General features: G+C 40.9%; 1 protein-coding gene across 1 annotated transcript in view; it reads right to left on the bottom strand.

Annotated features, from left to right (window-relative positions):
- Positions 1–4800: 4800 nt before the first annotated feature.
- wdr11 (WD repeat domain 11) overlaps positions 4801–20451 on the bottom strand; it is a 40130-nt gene continuing 24479 nt past the window's right edge. The window contains exons 18-29 of the mRNA XM_019882144.1: positions 20171–20285; positions 18088–18259; positions 17839–17947; positions 17027–17089; positions 16802–16867; positions 14925–15114; positions 12008–12103; positions 10673–10838; positions 10260–10357; positions 8369–8514; positions 7947–8026; positions 4801–6924 (exon numbers count right to left, since the gene is read on the bottom strand). Coding sequence (XP_019737703.1) covers positions 6725–6924; positions 7947–8026; positions 8369–8514; positions 10260–10357; positions 10673–10838; positions 12008–12103; positions 14925–15114; positions 16802–16867; positions 17027–17089; positions 17839–17947; positions 18088–18259; positions 20171–20285 — 1501 coding nt within the window. The 3' untranslated portion in view covers positions 4801–6724. The remainder of the gene's footprint in view (positions 6925–7946; positions 8027–8368; positions 8515–10259; positions 10358–10672; positions 10839–12007; positions 12104–14924; positions 15115–16801; positions 16868–17026; positions 17090–17838; positions 17948–18087; positions 18260–20170; positions 20286–20451) is intronic.

The raw sequence follows: 20451 nt of genomic DNA, 5'->3' as shown, positions 1-20451 counted from the left end.
TCGTCCATTCACCTAGATTTATCACTTCCCTTTCCATCGCTTTGTCACTTATCTTTTCATTCTGATGTGACACCTTTCCAGATGGCCGGCATTTGTACTTCAGGGAACTCATGAAGGTGAAGGTCAGATGAGATGAGGCAAACTGGCTAATAAATTGCAGTTTTCGTGTGTGGATTCCGGTGTCAACACTAATTCTGAGCGTGCACGGTGTCTGATTGTCGCTGTGATAGCGGATACTTGGCGCCAAAATGCACAAATACAGCGACATGTTATGAAATGGGCCTGAAACCACTGGGTGATATTCTCAGGAAACTAAGCACGCATCTCAGCCAGTCAGAACACACATAGCATGCAGACACGCTGGAATGTGGAGCTTTTCAAAAGAAATCAGACAGAGATCCTGTGGTTAAGCCTGTACTTTTGAAGCATAAATGAAATAAATGTTGACTGAATTTAAAAAAAAAAAAAAAAAAAAGCTCAAGGAGAATTTCACCCTGGAAATTCTGTTTTTTTTTTTTTTTAGAATACATCAAATTATACAAGTCAGTGTACCAGCACTTTCAACAAATTAAACTATTTCACAGTCTTTACACACACCTGCCAAGGTATTAATATCCAGCCTCGATCTTATTCATTATTTCCGTTGATTATTTCAGTAGCGTTATTACGACCATATACCACATACCACAAGACATACGTCTATTTCTCGGTCCTTTAGCGCCCTCTGGTGGCTCATTTTATACAGAGGCACGCCCCGTTCCAACTGTGCCAGCTTTGATACAAACATACAACTGCAATTTTACTCTCAGACCCTTCAAATATAAAGTGATAATTAATTTAAAAAAGCAAATTGCTTAACAGTGCTTCCATAAGCCTTTTAGTTATTCATTAGAAATTGTAATCATTTTCAGATATAACCTTCCTGCAGCATTTTTTTGTTGTTGTATTGGTCTGGTGTATCGTAGGATCGCTTCAGACGGCACCTTAATTTGCATTCTTTTAATCTATGCAGTATGTGCTCCATGCTACTCTTTAAGCGTTATGTTTACTTTCGTTCAAGCGGCACTGTGGTTGCTTCTTTACTTGAATCGAGCAACAGATCTTGGTGCTGCTTTTATTTTGGCAGTGGAGCTGCTTACCCTCAGGAGCGCATGCACGCACAGGCCGCTGCAAAAGAGACTCCCCAGTACTGAGCCTCGAGTCCCCCGCTCGACCCCTCTTCTCACAAACACAGGCCCCTAGTGTGTCCGGTCGTAGCCGGCAGAGAGGAAACACATATACTTTGCTTGACTAGAAACAATAACATAAAAGTCCATGAGAGAAACAGCAGCAAGGAGGCCAGGCGAGTGAGAGTGGATAACTGCGTGCAGACTCACAGTGCACTGGGCACACGTTCGTAAGTGGAGAGGTACATCGATAACTTCTGAGAAGCACACATGCTCTATACATGCACATCTGCACAACCATCTCCACAGGAAATGGGTCAGCTGCAGCAGGTATCCTTTACTTCCTCCGCTGGCCTCCATTGTGCATCAGTGAAAGGGAATACCTTGTCTCTGCTGAACTGGCCCCAGTCAGTCAAACCGGCAAGAGGCTATTTCCTTCATAATCGTAGCTGGGGAATCTGTGGCATGCATGTATTAGATTATGAAGACATTCACAGTTTGGCCATCAAGAAAATTGCTTCAATATCGGATACGTTAGCAGCAGACAGCAAGCTGGCTATCGGTCATAAATGAATGTGTCTGGACAAACATCTACTATACAAGCTTATGAATCAATGAGGGCTTAGGCTACACATCTTAAACAATAGTCACTATGTAGTTATTTTAAGACATAATTTGAATGTGTGGGAATAGTTTGGAGGAGCTTTTTTTTTTCTGTGCCTGGAGTGACTGCCCCAATTTACCCAGCAAGATACAACAAGGCGTTTGGTATGAAGAACACAAATTGTGAGCCAGGCCTCCTTCACATGCCGTATGCAGCCCAAATGTTGTACAAAGTCTTGCAAAGTGGTTATCAAACCCATGTTTCCTTTCATCATGGCCAGTTGCATAAAGACCTTTTTTTTTTCTTGTGGTATGGAATTCTTTTTTTTTTTTTGCCTCTTCCGTCGATTTTATTACCACACATGCAAAGACCATTGTCAAATTGCGGTTCAGGCCTTCAAAAGAGAGATTGTTAGATCTGTAAATTGGCATACACATTAATTGATGACATAAGAGCATATTGAAGTGTGTCAGTACTGTGAGCACATTTTAGTGTCCGTGTAAATCTTCTGCCTGCTCTCTCATAACATAGTCAGTATAACATTCTCTTTCACATCTCCAACTGACACTGCAGTGACGGGCTGGCGGCTGCATGCTTGCGACACAAAGCATCCATGATTGCATTCCCCCCCTTTTCATGAAAAGCCTCGACCAAAGCGTGCATATGTGGAGGACAGAAAAGAGTAGATCACAATCTTTAAAAAAGATAGCTGGGCTCAACTCATTACCTAGGAGTCGCTAAGAGTTTGTCATCGACTCGTAATGCTTCGGAGTTCCTGTTGTGCCCCGATGCAACCCAAGTCTAGACTCAAGGTCACAAACCTATTTCTCTCTTTCGCTCATGGCTCCCTGAAATCAGAGCAGTGTGGTGTTGTGAAGCCACGGTCGACTGGCATTCAGCTAAACATAATCAGATAAAGCTGAGGGACTAAATACCTTGTATGCAAAACATAATCTGTCACTGCCTCAGAGTGGTGGCTTACTGGTCTTACATTTAAAGGTCAAATATGTGGAAGAACTGGGAGATAAAGCTATGGTCCTCAAACGAGGGAGAGGAATCAAATGAGATCAGGTCTGCTTACATTTTTCATGTGATGCTTAGGGGACAGAAACTCACACTTGTAGATCTTCTTCCCTGCAGTGTGGTACAAAACATTCCAAAAAGGTAACGCAAGAATCAGACCTACTGGATCACAGTAGGGTAAAGGCAAGAAAAATATGCAAATGGGGAAAAATTGCAGTCAAGACAAAGCAATAAATCCTAAATTAAGTCAATACTTGGCTATTTTACTGTCAGGGGCCTCCCTGTATCAAATGCTCCAAAGAAACTGAGGAATGAACTGAGGGACAACCCTCAGCATGGAGGCTGTCAGTACGCAAGCTCACACCTGCCCGCCTTTTATGGACATACAGTAAAGCTGTCTGTCTGTCAGCACCACACGATAACACACTCATGGGAACGGAGTGACCTGCTGCTCCTGTTTTTTTTTTTTTGTTTCCCCCCTCCGCATGATGCTGCACACACAGGGGTGCTTAATATACTTACGGTCCAAAACATTAGGTACACTTTGAGGAGATCCATGTCGTCCACTGACGTTCTGCTCTCCTCAGGTTGTTAAATACTTCCAACCTCTGAGGTCTTAACGTACCAAATGTGGTACTGAGCAAACCAAAATGTTCAACAAAAAGCCATTCATTTTTGCATCACTTGTCTGGGTTTACATGTGAGCCGGGGCCGCTCTCAACTGGTTGTCAAGCAAATGCAGGGGGTATATAGATAAACATTTAGATCTTTAACTAAGCCAGCATTCATGTTTTTAAGAATATCAAAGCTAGGCTGCAAAGTGAAAAACCATTCTCTGCTTATTGTTACATGTTAAGAAAACTTTCCCTTTGTTTCTAATTAAATATAACTTGGAAGTCAATCAACATCAAGAAAAATATTCAACTTGAGTTATAGAAAATGTATTCGAAACAGTTCATGGCAAAACGTAGGGCTTTCTTCAGGCACTCCAGTTGCCTCCCACATTCCAAGACAATTTAAATTAGGTTCACTGATGACTGAAAAGTGTCCTTCCTTAGGTGTCGATACAAGTGTTAATGATTGTTTGTCTATGTGTTCCCTGTGATGGCTGGCAATCAGTCTTGAGCGTAGCCCGCCTCTTGCACCAAAAGTCAGCTGGGATTGGCTCCAGCTCACCAAAGACCCCAAAGAGGATATATAGAAATGTATGCATGGATTGAGCTGGCATAGCTAATGTAGCAGCTTGTGAGAGTACACACTTTGACATTTAACATTCATGCATTGGCTCTCACCGTGAACATACTGCAGCTTCTTCTCAGCTCAGAATCAAATCACATGTAATAATACTCCAACATATTTGACTAATTACACCAGCCGAGCAGATGGAAACAAGGGCCAAACTGAAGGAGGCAGGATTCAGAAGGTGTTTGGCACAAGGTCGAAAAGTAAGGTTTTGCAGCACAAGCAGGGTGGAAGGCTGAAGTAAGAGAGGTTGTTTTGGGACCTGCACTTGGGGCCAGCTAACTGGGTGGTAGGCAGCGTGCTCAAGAAGAGAAGAGAAATGCTATGTGGGACACTGCATACTGATGACTAAGTTGCAGCGGCCGGGTCGGCTCACCGGTAGTTATTCATGGGACCGTTACAAAAGAAACACAATCGAGTTATTTGTGTGGCCTTCTGTTTTGCACTGCTTTTATTCTCTTTGAGCTTTGAGGAACAAAGAACAAAATGCATGTCACTGGATGAATAAATAAATGTGAGGAAAAGAGGAGGCCAGCTGTTGGCCCTCCTTTGGAGCAGAGACGTAATGAATGGCGGAAGCGGGTTGTGTAAGAACAGATTCACTTCAAGACAGTTTTACGAATGAGTGGACATTTAACTATAGCTGAGCTGGAATGAAATAAAGTAACCGTGATAGGACTTAAGAGTATAATAAGTCTTTGTGGCAAACCCAGATAAAGTGCGCCCTCTAGTGCACATATTTTCAAGCACAGCGATGACAACTACAACAATGTAAATACTGTACTCTTTTTATTGCCATTCATATAGGGGTATAATAATGTTTTCTTTGAATATTTATGCATGTAGAATTCAAAACATCACTGTGTGATCATAAACTGACAATGATGGGGGGAAGAATGTGTATACTTTATGATGATTGATTGCAATAAAGGAGGCATATGTACAGGACTTAACCTGACACATTATTTTGTGCTATACAAACAACAGCATGAGGCTACTAGAAGCCACGAAGTACTGTGTGTGCGTGTCTTGCATGACAAAATTCAGAGTCGCAAAAAAATTGATGTACATTGATGGTACTGTGACTGGATAGTTGCTCTTCCGCATACCGTGCAGTGGATATAAAAAGTCTCGACACCCTTGTTCAAATGCCAGGTTCACGTGATATAAAAAATCATTTTGCCCAATAACCTGTACCACAATGCAAAAAAAAAAAAAAAAAAAAAAGTGTAGAAGTCGAAGTAAAAAGTGAGATAATGTTGTGGTTCTGCATGTGTGTACACCCTTTTATAACTCGGGTCGTGGCTTCACGTTATGTGAGATTAACTTGGCACTTGAACAATTGTATGTAGACTTTACATTCACTTATAGAAGTGGGAATTGTGAAATAGATACACAACAACATTTAGATGTCGATTGACACTGCCTGGTTGCACAGTAGGGAACATCACTGACGTGTTTATGAAACACAGCAACACATTGATGGTCCCACACAAGAAATTTCTGCCAGACTGCAGGACAGGTTGACATATCATATTGCGGATAAACAGACAAGGGCTGTCAACGCATTCGCGTACAAATGGTTTTGATGAGCAGAATGGTTCCTTGAAAGGGGGGTAAAGCGCAGAGTAGGTGACAACTTTCTTTCAAGTATCCATCAGCAGGAGCAACATGGATTAAGTGCGCGAAAGCAATCCATCCAATACATGTTGAAAAGCTAATGCTGAAAGCAGCCATCGATGACGCAAGCACTCGATACAAATACCAAGCTAAACACTCTGCCTCTTATTGTTTGTGTGGGAATATACAGTTAAGCCCACAAATTATTCTTTTCTGAGCCAATTTTACTTTAAAATGATTTTTATTTGTTGAAGGGGGATTTTCTTGGTTGGGAAAACAAAACAAAACATTATATCGCGAGTCAAGATAAGCCGCATTAAAAATGGATGGATGGTAAATATAATGAAAAACATTATTTTTGTTCAATTTATTCATACGGTCATATTTTTTAGGAAATGCAAAAATTCATTTCAACTGAAAATTGGGCCACGTTACGGATATTTATGGGCTGCACTGTACATACAAGTGTCTAACAGGAATGGATTGTGCGTATCTGGGATTTGGTCATTTACTATTAAACCGCTTTAAGCATTGAGGTGCTCAGCTCTTGGAATGTTACTGCAAATGATTATTCTTTAAAGAACAATTAAGAGTGCAATGCTTTGGAATTCAGTGATGGAGAAGGTTAATGGTGAGAGCAACCTTTCAAGGCAGTGCAAACTTAACATGAAATAAAGAGGGGAAAATGTAGCATCTCACTGCATCACAGAAGTAGAACAGCAAAATACATTTTATCTCTCAAATGTATTTAACACAGGCACACGTAATACCCCACCATATTAAAAATTCAATTTAACAGACATCAAGTCAACAACAATGCGCAATACGTCACTTGTTGGGAAGATTAAATCTTTTGAAGTAACATGCAAACACAACTGCCAACAGACACGATGGTCCCACCATCACAACAAAAACATTACGAAATGCCAAATTCGCCATAGCCACAAGACGATGAATGAACTGACAAATGACACAATGGGACTCTTCATCTCTCACCGTTGTCTCATGACAAAGAGATTAACACCATAGTTCCTCAGTCAAGTTTGATTCTCAGTAGATAGTCCACTCATCATAAAGAGTCAGTCGTCACCTTGGCCTCGTCATTGTCAATCGCGACCTCATGTCCTCCTCCCTCCCCCTTGAACAGCTCTTCCAAGAGCTGCTCGCCTGCGGTGCCGGCCCGCGACGCCCACAGAGCAGCTCCCTCTCGTAGGCCAAGTGAGCGCAGCAGCCGCGCGTAGTCCAAAAATGCGGTCTCTATGAGTTTATGTGGAAATTTTAGGTCAAGGAGAACTTGCAAAAGAAGCTACAGTGTGTCGGTAAAGGGCTGTCTATTTGTTTTGCTTCTCTGCATGTGTTAAAGTAGCAGTTGTTTGAAAGTTTGTGTAATCTGAGTAAACTGTTAATCTATAAAGCAGGGATGGGCAACTAAAATGCTGGAGGGGACCACAATGTTTCATCAGTGTTACTAGGGGGACAAATAACACTAACCAAATGTATGACAAAAATGCTATTTTAAATATGGACAAAACACATGCTTTTAATGCACAGTGATCCCTCGGCTTTCTCCCTGTCCTCATTTTGTGATAACGATACTAGTAAAAAGTAGTGATTGAAAAATTAAGCTTCAGCTTTGCTTCATGAACCAGTTGTATTTTTGACACCTCTAGATAGCACTGTGGGTTTAAATAAAGGGGTTGAAGAAATGACAAGTCAGTCAATTGTCAGCCGAATGTTGAACAGTGAGTGCCATCTTGAGGAGTCAAAAAATACAATAGCTGGTTCATGAAGCAAATTTAAAGCTTCATTTTCTCATCACTAGTCAGAAGTGTGTCTGATTCGTTGTCATGTAAGCGATGATTAGTGACTTGTGACGTGTGCTGTGTCTGGACGCAAAGTGAACGTGCGTCTACGAGAGATAGCCGGCTGAAACTCGCAGGGATCTGCGGCAGCGCAAGATTACAATCACCAAGCATACCTGATCCGAATAGCGGAAAGCAGGGAGGTTCGGCGACTGTACAATATGGATGCGCAGGATTTTACATTTATTTTTGTACAAATGACTTTAGCCCCCAAATAAACAGACTAAGGGAAATCAAAGTATAATACAAACAGAATTAATTCATAAATCAAGTTCCTTTGTTGAGTGCTGTGGTTTTGTTGAGAATAAAACATGTTTGCTGAGCTCTGTCTGCATGCCTACAACAGAGATGGGCAAGAGTTAACGCAGCAGTAACACCACATCCATCAATGGCCCTTGGAGCAGTGTAATGGATTTTCAAAAAGGATATTAGATGAGTCGTTGGCCTCCATGACCCCGTATTTCAGGCAGGCTTCGATAAAGAGAGCAGCACTGTCAAAGTGCCTCGTACTGACAGCAAAGTGGAGGGAGGAGAAGACAGACATGCAATTGTCAGAAAACAGCACGAATCCTGATTTGATGTGAGTGACCCTGCAGCATACACGAGATACATGCCTCCTGAATGCCTTTCAAAATGTCAGGCACCATTAAAGGGGACGCTATGAAGAAAACAGATCAATGTTGAGGCTAAAGAAAGAAGTCCATGACATACCATGAGATATGCGAACAACATGAAGTGACTTCAGTGAATTATAAAATCAGGAAAAATAACTAGTGAAAAGTGAGAGTTGTGCATGTTATGTCAAAACTTCAACCTTATAGTGACATCATAATGAAGCCAATATGTCATACCTGTGTAGCATCTCTCCAACTTTGTAAAAGCAGCCCAGGGAAAGCAGCACCAGGATGGCTTTGGATTTCTGGTTGACCTGTGGGGAGCACAGATGCTCCGCCCATCGCTTCAGCACATCTGAACTCTCCGCTGGGTTCAGACGCACCTGACAAAAGAGCCAGGTATATGGCGGACAAATTCAAACAGTGCAGCTGTGTAACAGACAGTGTGTTAAATGTCAGCTAACATCATGAGAAAAGTAGCTGTGTATCCCACACGTACTGTATGTACAATGCTTGTGATACATTCTGGATCAGCACAAAATTGTGCACCTTTATGGATAACCTCTTTTCTGCGTTACGATGCATGCATTATTCAGCAACAAGTTAAGAAACGTGCTAAGATGCTGATACAACAAAATCTTAATGACCCACCCCTTCACGAGGCTTTGAGGGAATCAGGAAGGCAATATTTTGTGCGGAATTCTACCCACAAACAGCCATGAATTCAGAGATAATAAAAAGCACCCCAAAGAAGCTAAATGCATTTTAGTGAAGACAGGCACAACAATAAATCCATCCATTTTCTAGACCGCTTAGCCTGTTCAGAGCAGAACTGTGCGGAAGTCAGGCGAGTGAACCACAAACAATACTGTTCCCCTGCATATCTGCTACTTGTAAAATCACCCATTTAAAGTTTTTCAACCTTTAATATTTTCTAAAAACTTAGTTATTTGCTGTTTTTGTGCTCAGTCAAAAGCCCATTCTAGTGCAAAAGTATTGCTTTGGCAGCATCTTGTGGAATTGTGATGCCATGAAACTACATTGAAGTATGAAGAGGAGCTTAAGTTGGACAAGCCAGACCCTCGTCAAACTGAAAAATAGTGCTTTGCCAACATGTAATGTCATGAAAAGGCAATTATAGACCTTTTCACGGGGGAGTCAATTACACACGGATTGTCACTATTCGGTCTCTATGCCCCTGTAATAAAAAAACAGTACAATAATACAGAAACCAATCTTTTTTGCTGTTTTTGTGCTCAGGCTAGAGCTGTTCAAGTGTTGCTGTGGCACCATCTTATTGAATCATGGTGCCAAGGAGCTACTGTATGCCAAAGTGAGGTGAGGTGCTTCTTTTGGACAAAAGCAGTGCTTCACTGCCATCTTGTGGCACCTTGGTGCCAAGGAACTACGTTGAAATAAATTGAGGAGCTTAATTTAAACAACAGTGGTGCTTCTTGTTGCATCTATGGGCAATTTTGAACCTTTTAGGGGGGCACCAATTCCTTGCAGACTTTCACCATTCGCGGCAGAGTTCCTGTTCCTATCCCCCTTCAGTGGCAGGGTAACAATGTAATGTTATATTAATAGGTCACTGACAGTGTCAATTGTCAAGTAGCATTGTATATATCTTTTTAGATTCAGGATGTGTCCGTATTTTCAGTGCCAGGTAGATTAGGTAACAGAAACTGAAGTGGTGACAACTAACATTCAATGTTGGGAGTGCTCTTAATAGTATGCCGCAAAGATGCATCAACTTGGGCACTGCAACAGGGACTCATTTTGCCTGCATCTATCCAGGAGCACAGGCTTCCATTCATAATTCATTATATTGCAGTTTGCCACTAAACTGACACAGAAAACTTCCATGATGTTCTTAGATGAGTAAACCTTTCCTGGTAGGACTAGATTACAGACCTACACATGGAAAAGACACAATAATAAATTCACAAGTATCATAAATCGAATGGAATGAATTGTTGTGAATGCTGAGGTGCTATCAACATTCATCCCATCCAACATCTAATCATATCCCCCCCGGAAAAAAAAAACTAAACAAACACACAAATAACCCCCCTTGCCCCAAGAAAGTATTTGATACTTGTTGATGGTCACACTGCTGCTGAGTTACCTTGGCAAGCCAGGCAGCGCGGTTCCACTCCCCGTAGGTCTGCAGGTAGCGGCAAGCATCTGCAGCCTTGTCAATCAAACAAAGCAGCTGCACCCCCTCTGGTAGTAAAACAGCGGGATGCAAAGTTGCAATGTGATAACGGGTGACAAAAGTACACATCACTTCATTTCGACACTGTAAATCTGCCATACTCTCAATGCTATACTTGGATCAGATCCAAAAGGGATGTTGTGTGTGAGTGTTTCGTATGAGACACCACAACAGTGATGAATCACATCAAAAATGCATCTCGAGCAATTGCAAGCCTGGAGTATTCCTGATTCAATTTAAGAAAAGCAGACCTTGGCAGACAGGCATGCACCCCTTCAAAGTACAAAGTAAAGTAAAAGTCGCTGTGAGTGGTCAAACCATACCTGCTAACTTGCCATTGGCGATCATGTTAGTGGCTACAAGTTTGATGGTGGACTGGGAGGGACCAGAGGAGGTGATGGTGGTCACCAGGCAGGCCTTTAGGGAATCACAGTAGTAGCTGGGATTGTCTGCGCTCGTCTCCAACAATAATTGGACAGCACGGTCCGTCTGAAAGCAAGACCGAAGTACAATAGAAGGTAATGATTGAGGTGTAGAGGATGGCAACAGCAGCCCGAGAAACGCAGAAAGTAATGACCAAACTGTAGGGGTATTATATTTATTATCACCCTTTTTATCTGGTGGTCATAAAGACTGTGCGCTCGTGTCAGAGCTGACTGACCTCTGCCTTTCTGCCTAGATAGGAGCGACACATCCAATACAAAGCCTGCTGATTGCAGCCTGTGATTACAGAGGGAACAGTGACATTGGGAGGTGACTACAATCCCCATGGCTAGAGATCCTAAAGAGGAACGAGGGAGCTGTTATCCTCCATCTTGCCTCATTTGGCCTACAACATAAAGCCAAAAACGGCTAACCGAACGAGCCACAAAACGTCCTGCCACAAATGGGTGTCCACACTACCATGGCAACAGCAACCTAACATGCCCACCCACAATATTATGTACACTGTAATACGTACTTTATTGAGCTCATTTTGATACATGAGGAACAAAATACTTGGAACAGCTGATAGTCTCAAGTGAGCATTTATAGAGTAAGCTTTGTAAAGGCAAACATCTGGGATTGGCTGTCAACTAGATGAGGGTATACTCTGCCAAACGTAAGGATTAGCGGGTCTGAAAATGCATGAATGGAAGGCAGGCATGTTTAAACAACGCTTGTATTGATCTCATTATTTTGTACAGTATATGTCAATGACAAATAAAGTGTCAATTGGTCACTTCTTTGTTTCGTTCACTGTATGTAGGGCACCCAAATGATTTATAGCGTAATTTCAGTAATGGCCATTTGAATAATCTTTTTCATGTGTTGACAACAGAGGCATATTTTGATTTTACTTGTAACCCTTTCATGCACCCTGTAACCTGATACAGTAAAATGTCCACTGTAGTAATCGCTGTCCCTGAAAGAGTTAATGTGTGTCACTGGTCCCAATGTGTTTTGGGCCCCTGAAAATTGAGGCACTAGATGTGCTTCCTTAAGAGTTTTGCGAAACCATTTCACTGTGGTGTTGTATCAACACACACACACACACACACACACACACACAAAAAAAAAAAAATATATATATATATATATATATATATATAAAAATTCAAATACTTATTGGCCCTTGAGGGTTGCTGTAAGACTTTCAATGGTAGTGGATTACTTACCTGACCCAGAAGGAGGAGTTGGTCAGCACATTTCTTAGTATGCTCATAACTGGTGCGCTTCACTTCCTGCAGGTGAACACGATCCAACTGGAATTTCTGTAAAGAAACGAAGGTTTTGAAGACGAAAGATCAGTGTCAGCAAGTCATCGCATGGCTGGAAAACCATTCATATACGACGGGGAATCAATCTCGTGATTAGGAAGAGCTAATACAGTATGTAACTACAATTATACAGATGTGAATACTGCATAGAGATAATTTCAGGTTAATTATGAAGGCTGTAAAATATTCAGGAGTTGCTCATGTTTCTCAGTGCTGCAGTCCTGAAAAATGGTGCGTTATTCATTGTTATAGCGCAGCACGCATCTAATTTGGGGGGATATACTTTATTATTATTTTTTTAACATTAGAACAAAGAGATTTCAAAGTCAGAAAGCTCTTTATTTATGTGGGAATAGCAGGAAAAATAGAAGACAGAGAGATAGACACAAATGATGTGTACGGCAATGTGCAAATATGTATTGTGTAAGAAAAAGTTTTAGGTTTTTTTTTTGCATGTAATTAGGCTCAATTCTTCGGTGAGTCAAAGCCGAGGGCATCAATCAACTGTGTTTTAAAGCTTCGGAGCGGTGCGCACTCCGTTGGAGGCTTAGATATTAGTCATTACAGCCGGGCTGCCGCCACTGTGGCTGTTTTATGACAACACAAGACAAATGCAGCTACAGAACGACTGGGTGGTTCTTTGAAAGCCTTCTATTTATGCTCTCTGTGTGGCCCCTTATTAAGATGGAAGTAGAAACTTTCATTAAAACAAAATCATGCATCATCTTTTTGTAAGTCATGGTGCCTATGATGCAGTTACAGAAAGACCCTATCCAGCGGAAATTAGAAAGTCACATTTCTATTACTCTAATGCCATCTCAAAGATATTTCTCTTAATTTGTTCATCTTCCGGGGCATAATGAAATAATGGTTTACATATTTGTCTCACAGCTCAAAGGTTCTGCGTTCAAATCTGAGCTCTGGCCTTTCTGTGTAGAGTTTGAATGTTATGCACATGCTTTTGTGGGTTTTCTCCCAAATTCTGAAAGCATGTATCAGGTTCATCAGAAGAATCTAAATAACCGATGAGTGCTGTACTACACCTCTTGCCCCAAATCATCTCGGATCGGCTTCAACTCACGGTGATACTCAGATTAAGTGGTATAGAGGATCTTGCTGCAGGGAAAGAGAGTGCATATTGAAATTTTTCCCTCAATCTTTTATCTATTTCTTACTTTCTATTTGGGAGGAAGAGTTAAATACTTTCACCTTCTACCTCCCTTCCTTTATTTGTCTGAACGAAAACAAAGAAACATTTCATGTCAGCTTGTAATTTAAGTGAAGGCAATCCAATCATTTTAACATTGGAATGTTAATTAAGTGCTGAAACTCTCCATTCATTCAAAATCGAAGCAAATGTCTCTTCACTAAGTGTTGTGTTTAATATGCCAACCAGGAATGAATTGTCATCTTCAATCATTTTTTTTTCAGGATCCTTTGAGCGAATGGGTTGAATGTTGAATAATAAATATATAAAAATAGATTTTAAAAACATTATTACTCACTAAGTGCTTCAGACCTGAAAGCAACGAGAAGTAATAATTTTGGCCAACAAAAGTCGAGGATTAAGTGCGTTCGTGGAGCTTTCGTTCTTTTGTAAATGTGCTCGACTAGTGCGGATGGAAGAGCACATGTGCACCTTTGTGCACCATTGTGGAAGTGAACGCAGCAAGTCCCGGCTCCCAACTTTTACCCTTTAAATTCAGCACAGAGAGAACCGCGGTTTACGTGGTGGAAGGTCAATGCAGCGGAGTGGCGCCTGCAAAGTGCATTCACACTAAAAGAAGATCTCCACTGCAGATGATGCAAAGTGGGCTGCGGTTTGGATGGACACCTGGAGACCACCTTCCACCCATGAACATGCGGCAATGTGTGACAATCACCAAATTGCCAGATGCGCCGGGGGCGTGCAATCAAATACAGTATGCCAAAACACCTATCAAGGCATAGCGCAATCCACCAAAGTCACAAACAAGGTAAATTACACTTGCCCCGACATAAAAAAGGTGTGCCACTTTTTATGATGTCCCCGAAAATAAGACCGGATGTGGGTTTTTTTTTTTTTTTTTTTTTTTTTACTTAATTTTTTTAAAATACAGATTTGGCCTGGACTCATACATGTTTTTTTTCATTATTTTATATTTTACACTGTACATATGCGAGTACAGCTGGAAGTTGGTTAATGCATAAAAGGTGCCATCTGCTGTATCAAAGCAGCCCCAGGCATTTCAGCGTAATATCAGCCTCGCTGCTTCTGTGAGGACCCATCAGTTTCTGGGCAAAGACCACACCTGGAGTTGGGTCTGTTTCAAATCAGATATTCGTGATCTCATTAAATTCAACATCTTTGATGTGGGAGTGTGCATGCGTCTTGTTGGGGCAAGCAGATTTGTCAAGCATTTCAACCAGAAGTGGGTTCTTTCAGCCTCAAGTGGATGCACCCGTACTTTGTTTGTGAACAGTTAACCAGCTATTGAGTTTTAAATCAACTGTTCAGCATTATGGTCAATGAAGCCCATCTTGGCAGTTCATCAACACCTGTCATAGGCCTCTCTGTCATTCCGTCACACATGAAAGCGTGTGTTTGCCCCAGAGAGTTAGTTTAGCTTTACGATGCCGCTGATCCCTGCCAGTGTGGACAATTTATTTTGTTTGACGCCGATAGGCGCAATAACCAACCTGGATTCTACCTTTGGATCTTGAATAAATAGTAAGCAATTTTTAACTAACAAGTAAGACTTTTTGATGTTCAGGAGTTTCTTAACAATCGTTGGTCAAACCAAAAAAAGGGAGATTCTGAACTCTTTTCACTGACCTGGAAATAGGAGCTCTCACACAGCATGTCGTGGCAGATGTCCAGGTGATTCTGAGGCGACTGCTGAGCTAATTCACTTTGAATCTCACCCTCCACCGTGGCCACACTGAGCTGACGAGCCTGGGCAAATGACTGGAGGTAGTGTGAAGCCACTGTCCAAAAGTGAAGGTCAGACTCGTCTCCGAACAGCCTGCGGGTTGCCATATCACCACCTCCGTCAAAATCAACATATTAATGGTTTGTTTTTGTAATATCAGCTTTCTAATGATCATACTTCCTGCATCTTTCTGGAACACATTTTTCCAATCTCACCATCTCTCTGCCCAACCACATCCTCCTGTTATTTTTCTCATCATTTACCACTCTGAGCCTCCTTTAGCAATTCTGCACAGACACATAGCTGTTGCTAGGTTACCGAGCCACATTAACAGTGGCATGATATCTCAGGATGGCCAGATGCAGAGACATTACAGATTCATGAGCTCTATGATAGCATTCTCATTATTTGCAAGCCAAAAGTGTCCTTCATTCTCCCCAAATAAATTGCAACCAAGACAGAGAGAATTGCTCTAGATTTGCTGGGAAAATTTTGAGCTGGAATAAAGCAACCAATGTTGTCAACACCTGTTGTCATGTGGTGTTTTTTTTTGTCATGATGCAAGACAATGTGCAATTCAACAAAACACATTTTGGAGGATTACAATGAACTGTCAGGGTGACTCATTTGCTGGCCTCATTTGATAGGCATTATAATCATGTTGTCAATTAACTGATTCGTAAGTTTTCTGGAATTCATTGTTGATCGTATTCTGAAGCAATTCATGCAAAAATGGAGTGCATGGTCTGGCTGCATCCAGCAGAAGGGTTGGCGATTCTGAGAACACATATGTGGTCTGAAGAGAATGCTGTTACCAAGAAAAATCAATTTACAGTAATTGTCAAGAAAAAAATTTCTTGGAAGGAGGACATACTGTAAATGGAAAAAAAAACCACATTTGAGTATGTTGCCATCAACTTATCATATGCTGTAACAACCGTAAATTAGCACTGGTTACTCTTTTCATGACCTTTTACGTAGCAACCATTTTGACATAGAAGATGAGAAAATTGTATGATGGATACAGCTGGAAAAAACATGAAATACATTTCTACCAAACTCTTCTTTTTTATGCATAGGCCAAGAAAGAACCCATTCAATTACTAGTACATTATTTACACCATTTGAGTCCACCCCCCAGAAACATAATGGCATCCCCACCATCTAATCAACTATTCTCCATGACTCAGGCGGTAGGATGACAACTAACAAAGAGATGCGCAAACAAATTCAAAATAGAGACACTCCATGAATGCAATTCACAGTTCTGCCTTTGGCAGAGGTCCTGGCAGCCATGAATGAGCCAACCGAATTATATTTAGATATTGTCTATTGTATAATGGTGTCAAAGACTTATGCACAGTACTGTATCGAGATTTACAACAACAATTGATGAACAATTGATCCCCCCCCCCCCACCTCCACAGACTACCAAGGTAACGCAAATGTTGAGTCCAATTTGCAAATGACTATATGGTTAGAATCTTTGCAAATGTCAATCATAGGATACCATAAGGGTACAATTAACAAAATGATTTTGTCGTATCCTTTCCAAAATAGAAATAATAAATACATTATATGAACTGAAAGATGCTTTACGCAATTTAAAAAAAAAAAAAAAAAAAAAAAAAAAAACACTGTAAAACGTAATTACAGCAATGACAGTGTTTTTTTAAATCGAGTTTACTAAAACTACAAATGCTGCTATGGAATGTTTAAAAGTACAGAAAGTTGGAAAAGCCTCAAGAAGCGAGGAAAATGTATGCTGACAGCAACTCACCGTGAGACCAAAAGGCAGCGCTGCAGCAGACTGAGCTCTGGGTCCTGGAGCACACACTTCATGTCACTGGGGAGTCAACCAGAGATGCACAGTAACACCAGAGCAAATTGCATCTATGTCGGCATGGCAATCCTCAGCATGACTATTGTTGGATTTCTTATAATCATCATAGAAAATGACCTATACTTTCACTGCTTCTAAAGACAAAACAAAGTAAACACTTACTTTGACAAAGAGTTGAGCTGCTCCTGGATCAGCCCTTTTATCTCATCTTTCTCACTGTAGTCTCTGCAAAGGCAAACAAAGTGATGTCCATTGGTTGCTGAACTGAAATACAACTTGAACTTGCAGATTACATCTGTGGTGAGTAAATATTATTTCTTAATACGGTAGATAAAGTACAGTGGAACCTCGGGTAACTAATCTCTCTTTTAATGAACAATTCAGATTAGGAACCAAATTTTCTGAGAAAAATTACCTCTATTGATATACTGTTCTCAATTTACAAACGATTCTTCTCACGCTGTGTAACCATCATTGGCAATGTGCATAAGGCGGAAACCGTTGCATATATAGGCGGAAGTTGCTGTTTTTATATTTTTTGTTTTAAAAAAATAAAACATTTTGCAATTATTTTTGTTGTTTCTTTACATTTTTTTGTACAATCATGGCAAGACCAAAAATTATGATAATTTTGGTCATGATAATCCTGATATGGAATTTTCACATCACTCAGCAGTGATCCTGGTATTATGGCTGGGAGCAAGAACAAAAGCTCCCAGCCATAAGGACATAGTTGCCAATTTTTGTTTCATCGCAAAACCTAATTTAGAAGACACAATTTGAAAAGTTACTTAATATTTGTTTTGAAGAACATTCCTGCTTGAAAATCTAACATTTGTAGGTCTCTTCTGGATGCCACAGTTCAAATATCTGTTTGTAAATACGGTATGTATGCTCTAAAGTCAGATTTAGGGGAATGAGTACGATCTATTCTTGCTTGAGATATACGCGCCGAAACAAATTCTTACACTTACACTTGTGTAATGTCCATCGTGAAGGTCCCTGACCACGGCTGCAGGAGGAGGAAAGCCTTGAGAGTGAGAGCAGCTCGGGGTAGCAGCAGATAGGGGCACCACACTGAATCTGGACAAATTGGTCACAGAGCACACAGAAAGTAAGTGTCTGGAAGAGCAGAACTACAACGCGACAATTTCAAATGAAAAGGACCATGCATTCTATTTTTATCTGTCTTTTACATGATTAATTTTCAGTTCGTAGCTTACCGGTGAGATCTTGTTCATCCATACGATAGCTAGCGGACTTCATGGCCATCTCCAACACCCGAATACACCCGTCATCTGAAGCCAGCACGACTTTGTCTGAAGTGCACCAGTCAATGTCTAAGACGCGATAGTTGACGTTGCGCCCAATGCGCATGCTGCTGACCATTTGGACCTACAAGAGGTTATAACCAATGAAGATCAACACAAACCATTGACGTTAGTGGAAAGCTACTTTCTTGGGATCCTGCATAAAGAGTAACTTAAAAAATCAGAGTTGTCATATGGAGGAATTAGTTTTGACAAAAACCTTAAACCCCACCGAATAAATGAAATGTGGGATGGAGAAGGGAAGACTGTCAGCAAACAGCCTTGTCAAGGGGTGCAAACTGCTTTCTGGCTTTTAATGGGAATGTGCTGAAGTGAGCGTATAAGCAGCTGTCAGCAGAGTGCTAAAGCATTTGGGAGATTTCTCCTGCTCCTCCCTTGCTTCTATGACTGTTCCCCTCTGCGTCTTGATCTATCTGCCTTTTACGATTGGCGAGTGAGCAGTGCATCTTATCTCGGTTCCCATAAAGTATCCGCCCATCTTCCTGCAGCCTACACTGCTAAATACACAAGAAAATAAACCTGTGTCCACCTTTGCTGGGTCCATATCTCATTCCTGGTGAAAAAAGTAGGGTGAGTATACAAAGTAAAATATAGTCAAGTCTGTTCAAGTAGTTGAAAGGAGGAAGTTGAGCTAAAAATATGATTTACAATACTGCTATTATTTATAATATTGCTAGAGTATATTATACGATATAATCAACATCGAATATTATTTGATAGGACCGTTACAAACACTTGGCAAAAACCAAGTCTGGATTAAAAACGCTTTAAGGAATAATGAACATCCATGCTGCTTGCTTTGCACTTCTATTTATCCATGCAAAGCTTGTTAAAAACCTTGACTGTGCGTTTGTACAGAGCAATTTTGCATTCAATATGAATATTTGCTCAAAGGGATATTTCACATATGTATGTCACTCCTAGCAGTAAAAAGTGAATGTGTTTTTAATTACTTTGATACCTTCATTAATTTTTATTATGCATTTAATATCGATTTTAAAAATAATATAGCTGCCCACCATGTTCAATGATCACCAGACAAGCATAATGCGTGTAAGCTTTTGACTACACTACACACGGCATGGATCGCGTTCATCCTGAAGCAATGAAACCATATTGTTTCCAGCCAATACTATAAAATAAGTTTCCTGAAAAAGATTCCATTTTTGATGTGAAAGATGCAGCACTGGATGGTCTTTTGATGGCATAAAATCCACTTTGGAGAAAAACATGGACCCGGAAGTGGAGCACACATGGTGCTCATTTGCCAGCGAAACACGCATGAACAATGTTGGAATCAACACAGTATGTCTTCCTACCTTCCGATGTACAGAGAGCTGCTTTTTGTCCAGTGTCTCAGCAGCTTAATTTACAAGTGCAGTCTCCGCTCGCATTATTGACATAATGCCCACAATGCTGCCACTGCCGCCAGGAATGGCAGAAGGTTTGTGAGAAAGCAGACCCTCTCTCGAGCAGTTAAGCTCATCTCCCTCTTGTTGCCCGTGAAAAATACTTGGCACGGTGTTTGTTTTTAATGTCAACTGAGTGGCATGTCTTGTTGGACTTAGCACGGACCTACCCGTGTGCTGAAAATGTTGGCATAAAGGTCAAATTTTATCAATATAGAGGTGTATTTTTTTCGCTATTTTTTTTTAGTAAACTAAACTAATTCATTCCTACCAATCAAGCCACACGTAAAATTAAAGAAAACGTCCACATATCAAGTGTCATACAATGTTCTATGAGCTACAGTTCAACGTGGTCTTGGGAATCGAACACGTATGTTACAACTGCAATCATACAACTGCAATCGGTAACAAAGACCTGAGGCATGTCAGACACCTTTGAAAGAAGATGCTGATCAATGGAAATTTAGAGCATTACAGATATGTAGACAGCACCACAAAACAAAAACAAACAAAGAAAACCCTTTTCTCATCAGATGGTCACACAAGCTCACACGACGCATCCATACCTCTTTCGTGTCCCAGACCTCTGCTCCATCAGTGTACATAACCAAGAGTTTCTGGTTGCCTTTTCCTGGTGCAAAGCGAATTTTCTTCACCCAGCCACGGTGAGTTGGGATTCCCCTAAATACCGATGACGTTGGGACATTCAATCATCGAAAAATTGTTTTTTTTTTTTTCAGATTTTCATTTTTGGCCACAAGAAAAACTACACTCTAGGGTTAAAGCAGTTCTATATGTCTATAAACAATGCTTTTAAGTTGCAAATGTTTTGGCAGGATTCATCAAA

The sequence above is a fragment of the Hippocampus comes genome, unplaced genomic scaffold, assembly GCF_001891065.2.
Source record: "Hippocampus comes isolate QL1 unplaced genomic scaffold, H_comes_QL1_v1.1 scaffold36, whole genome shotgun sequence".
Classification (NCBI taxonomy): Eukaryota; Metazoa; Chordata; class Actinopteri; order Syngnathiformes; family Syngnathidae; genus Hippocampus; species Hippocampus comes.
Note: the sequence above shows the minus strand (reverse complement) of the source record. Positions and strands in the feature narration are given on the sequence as shown.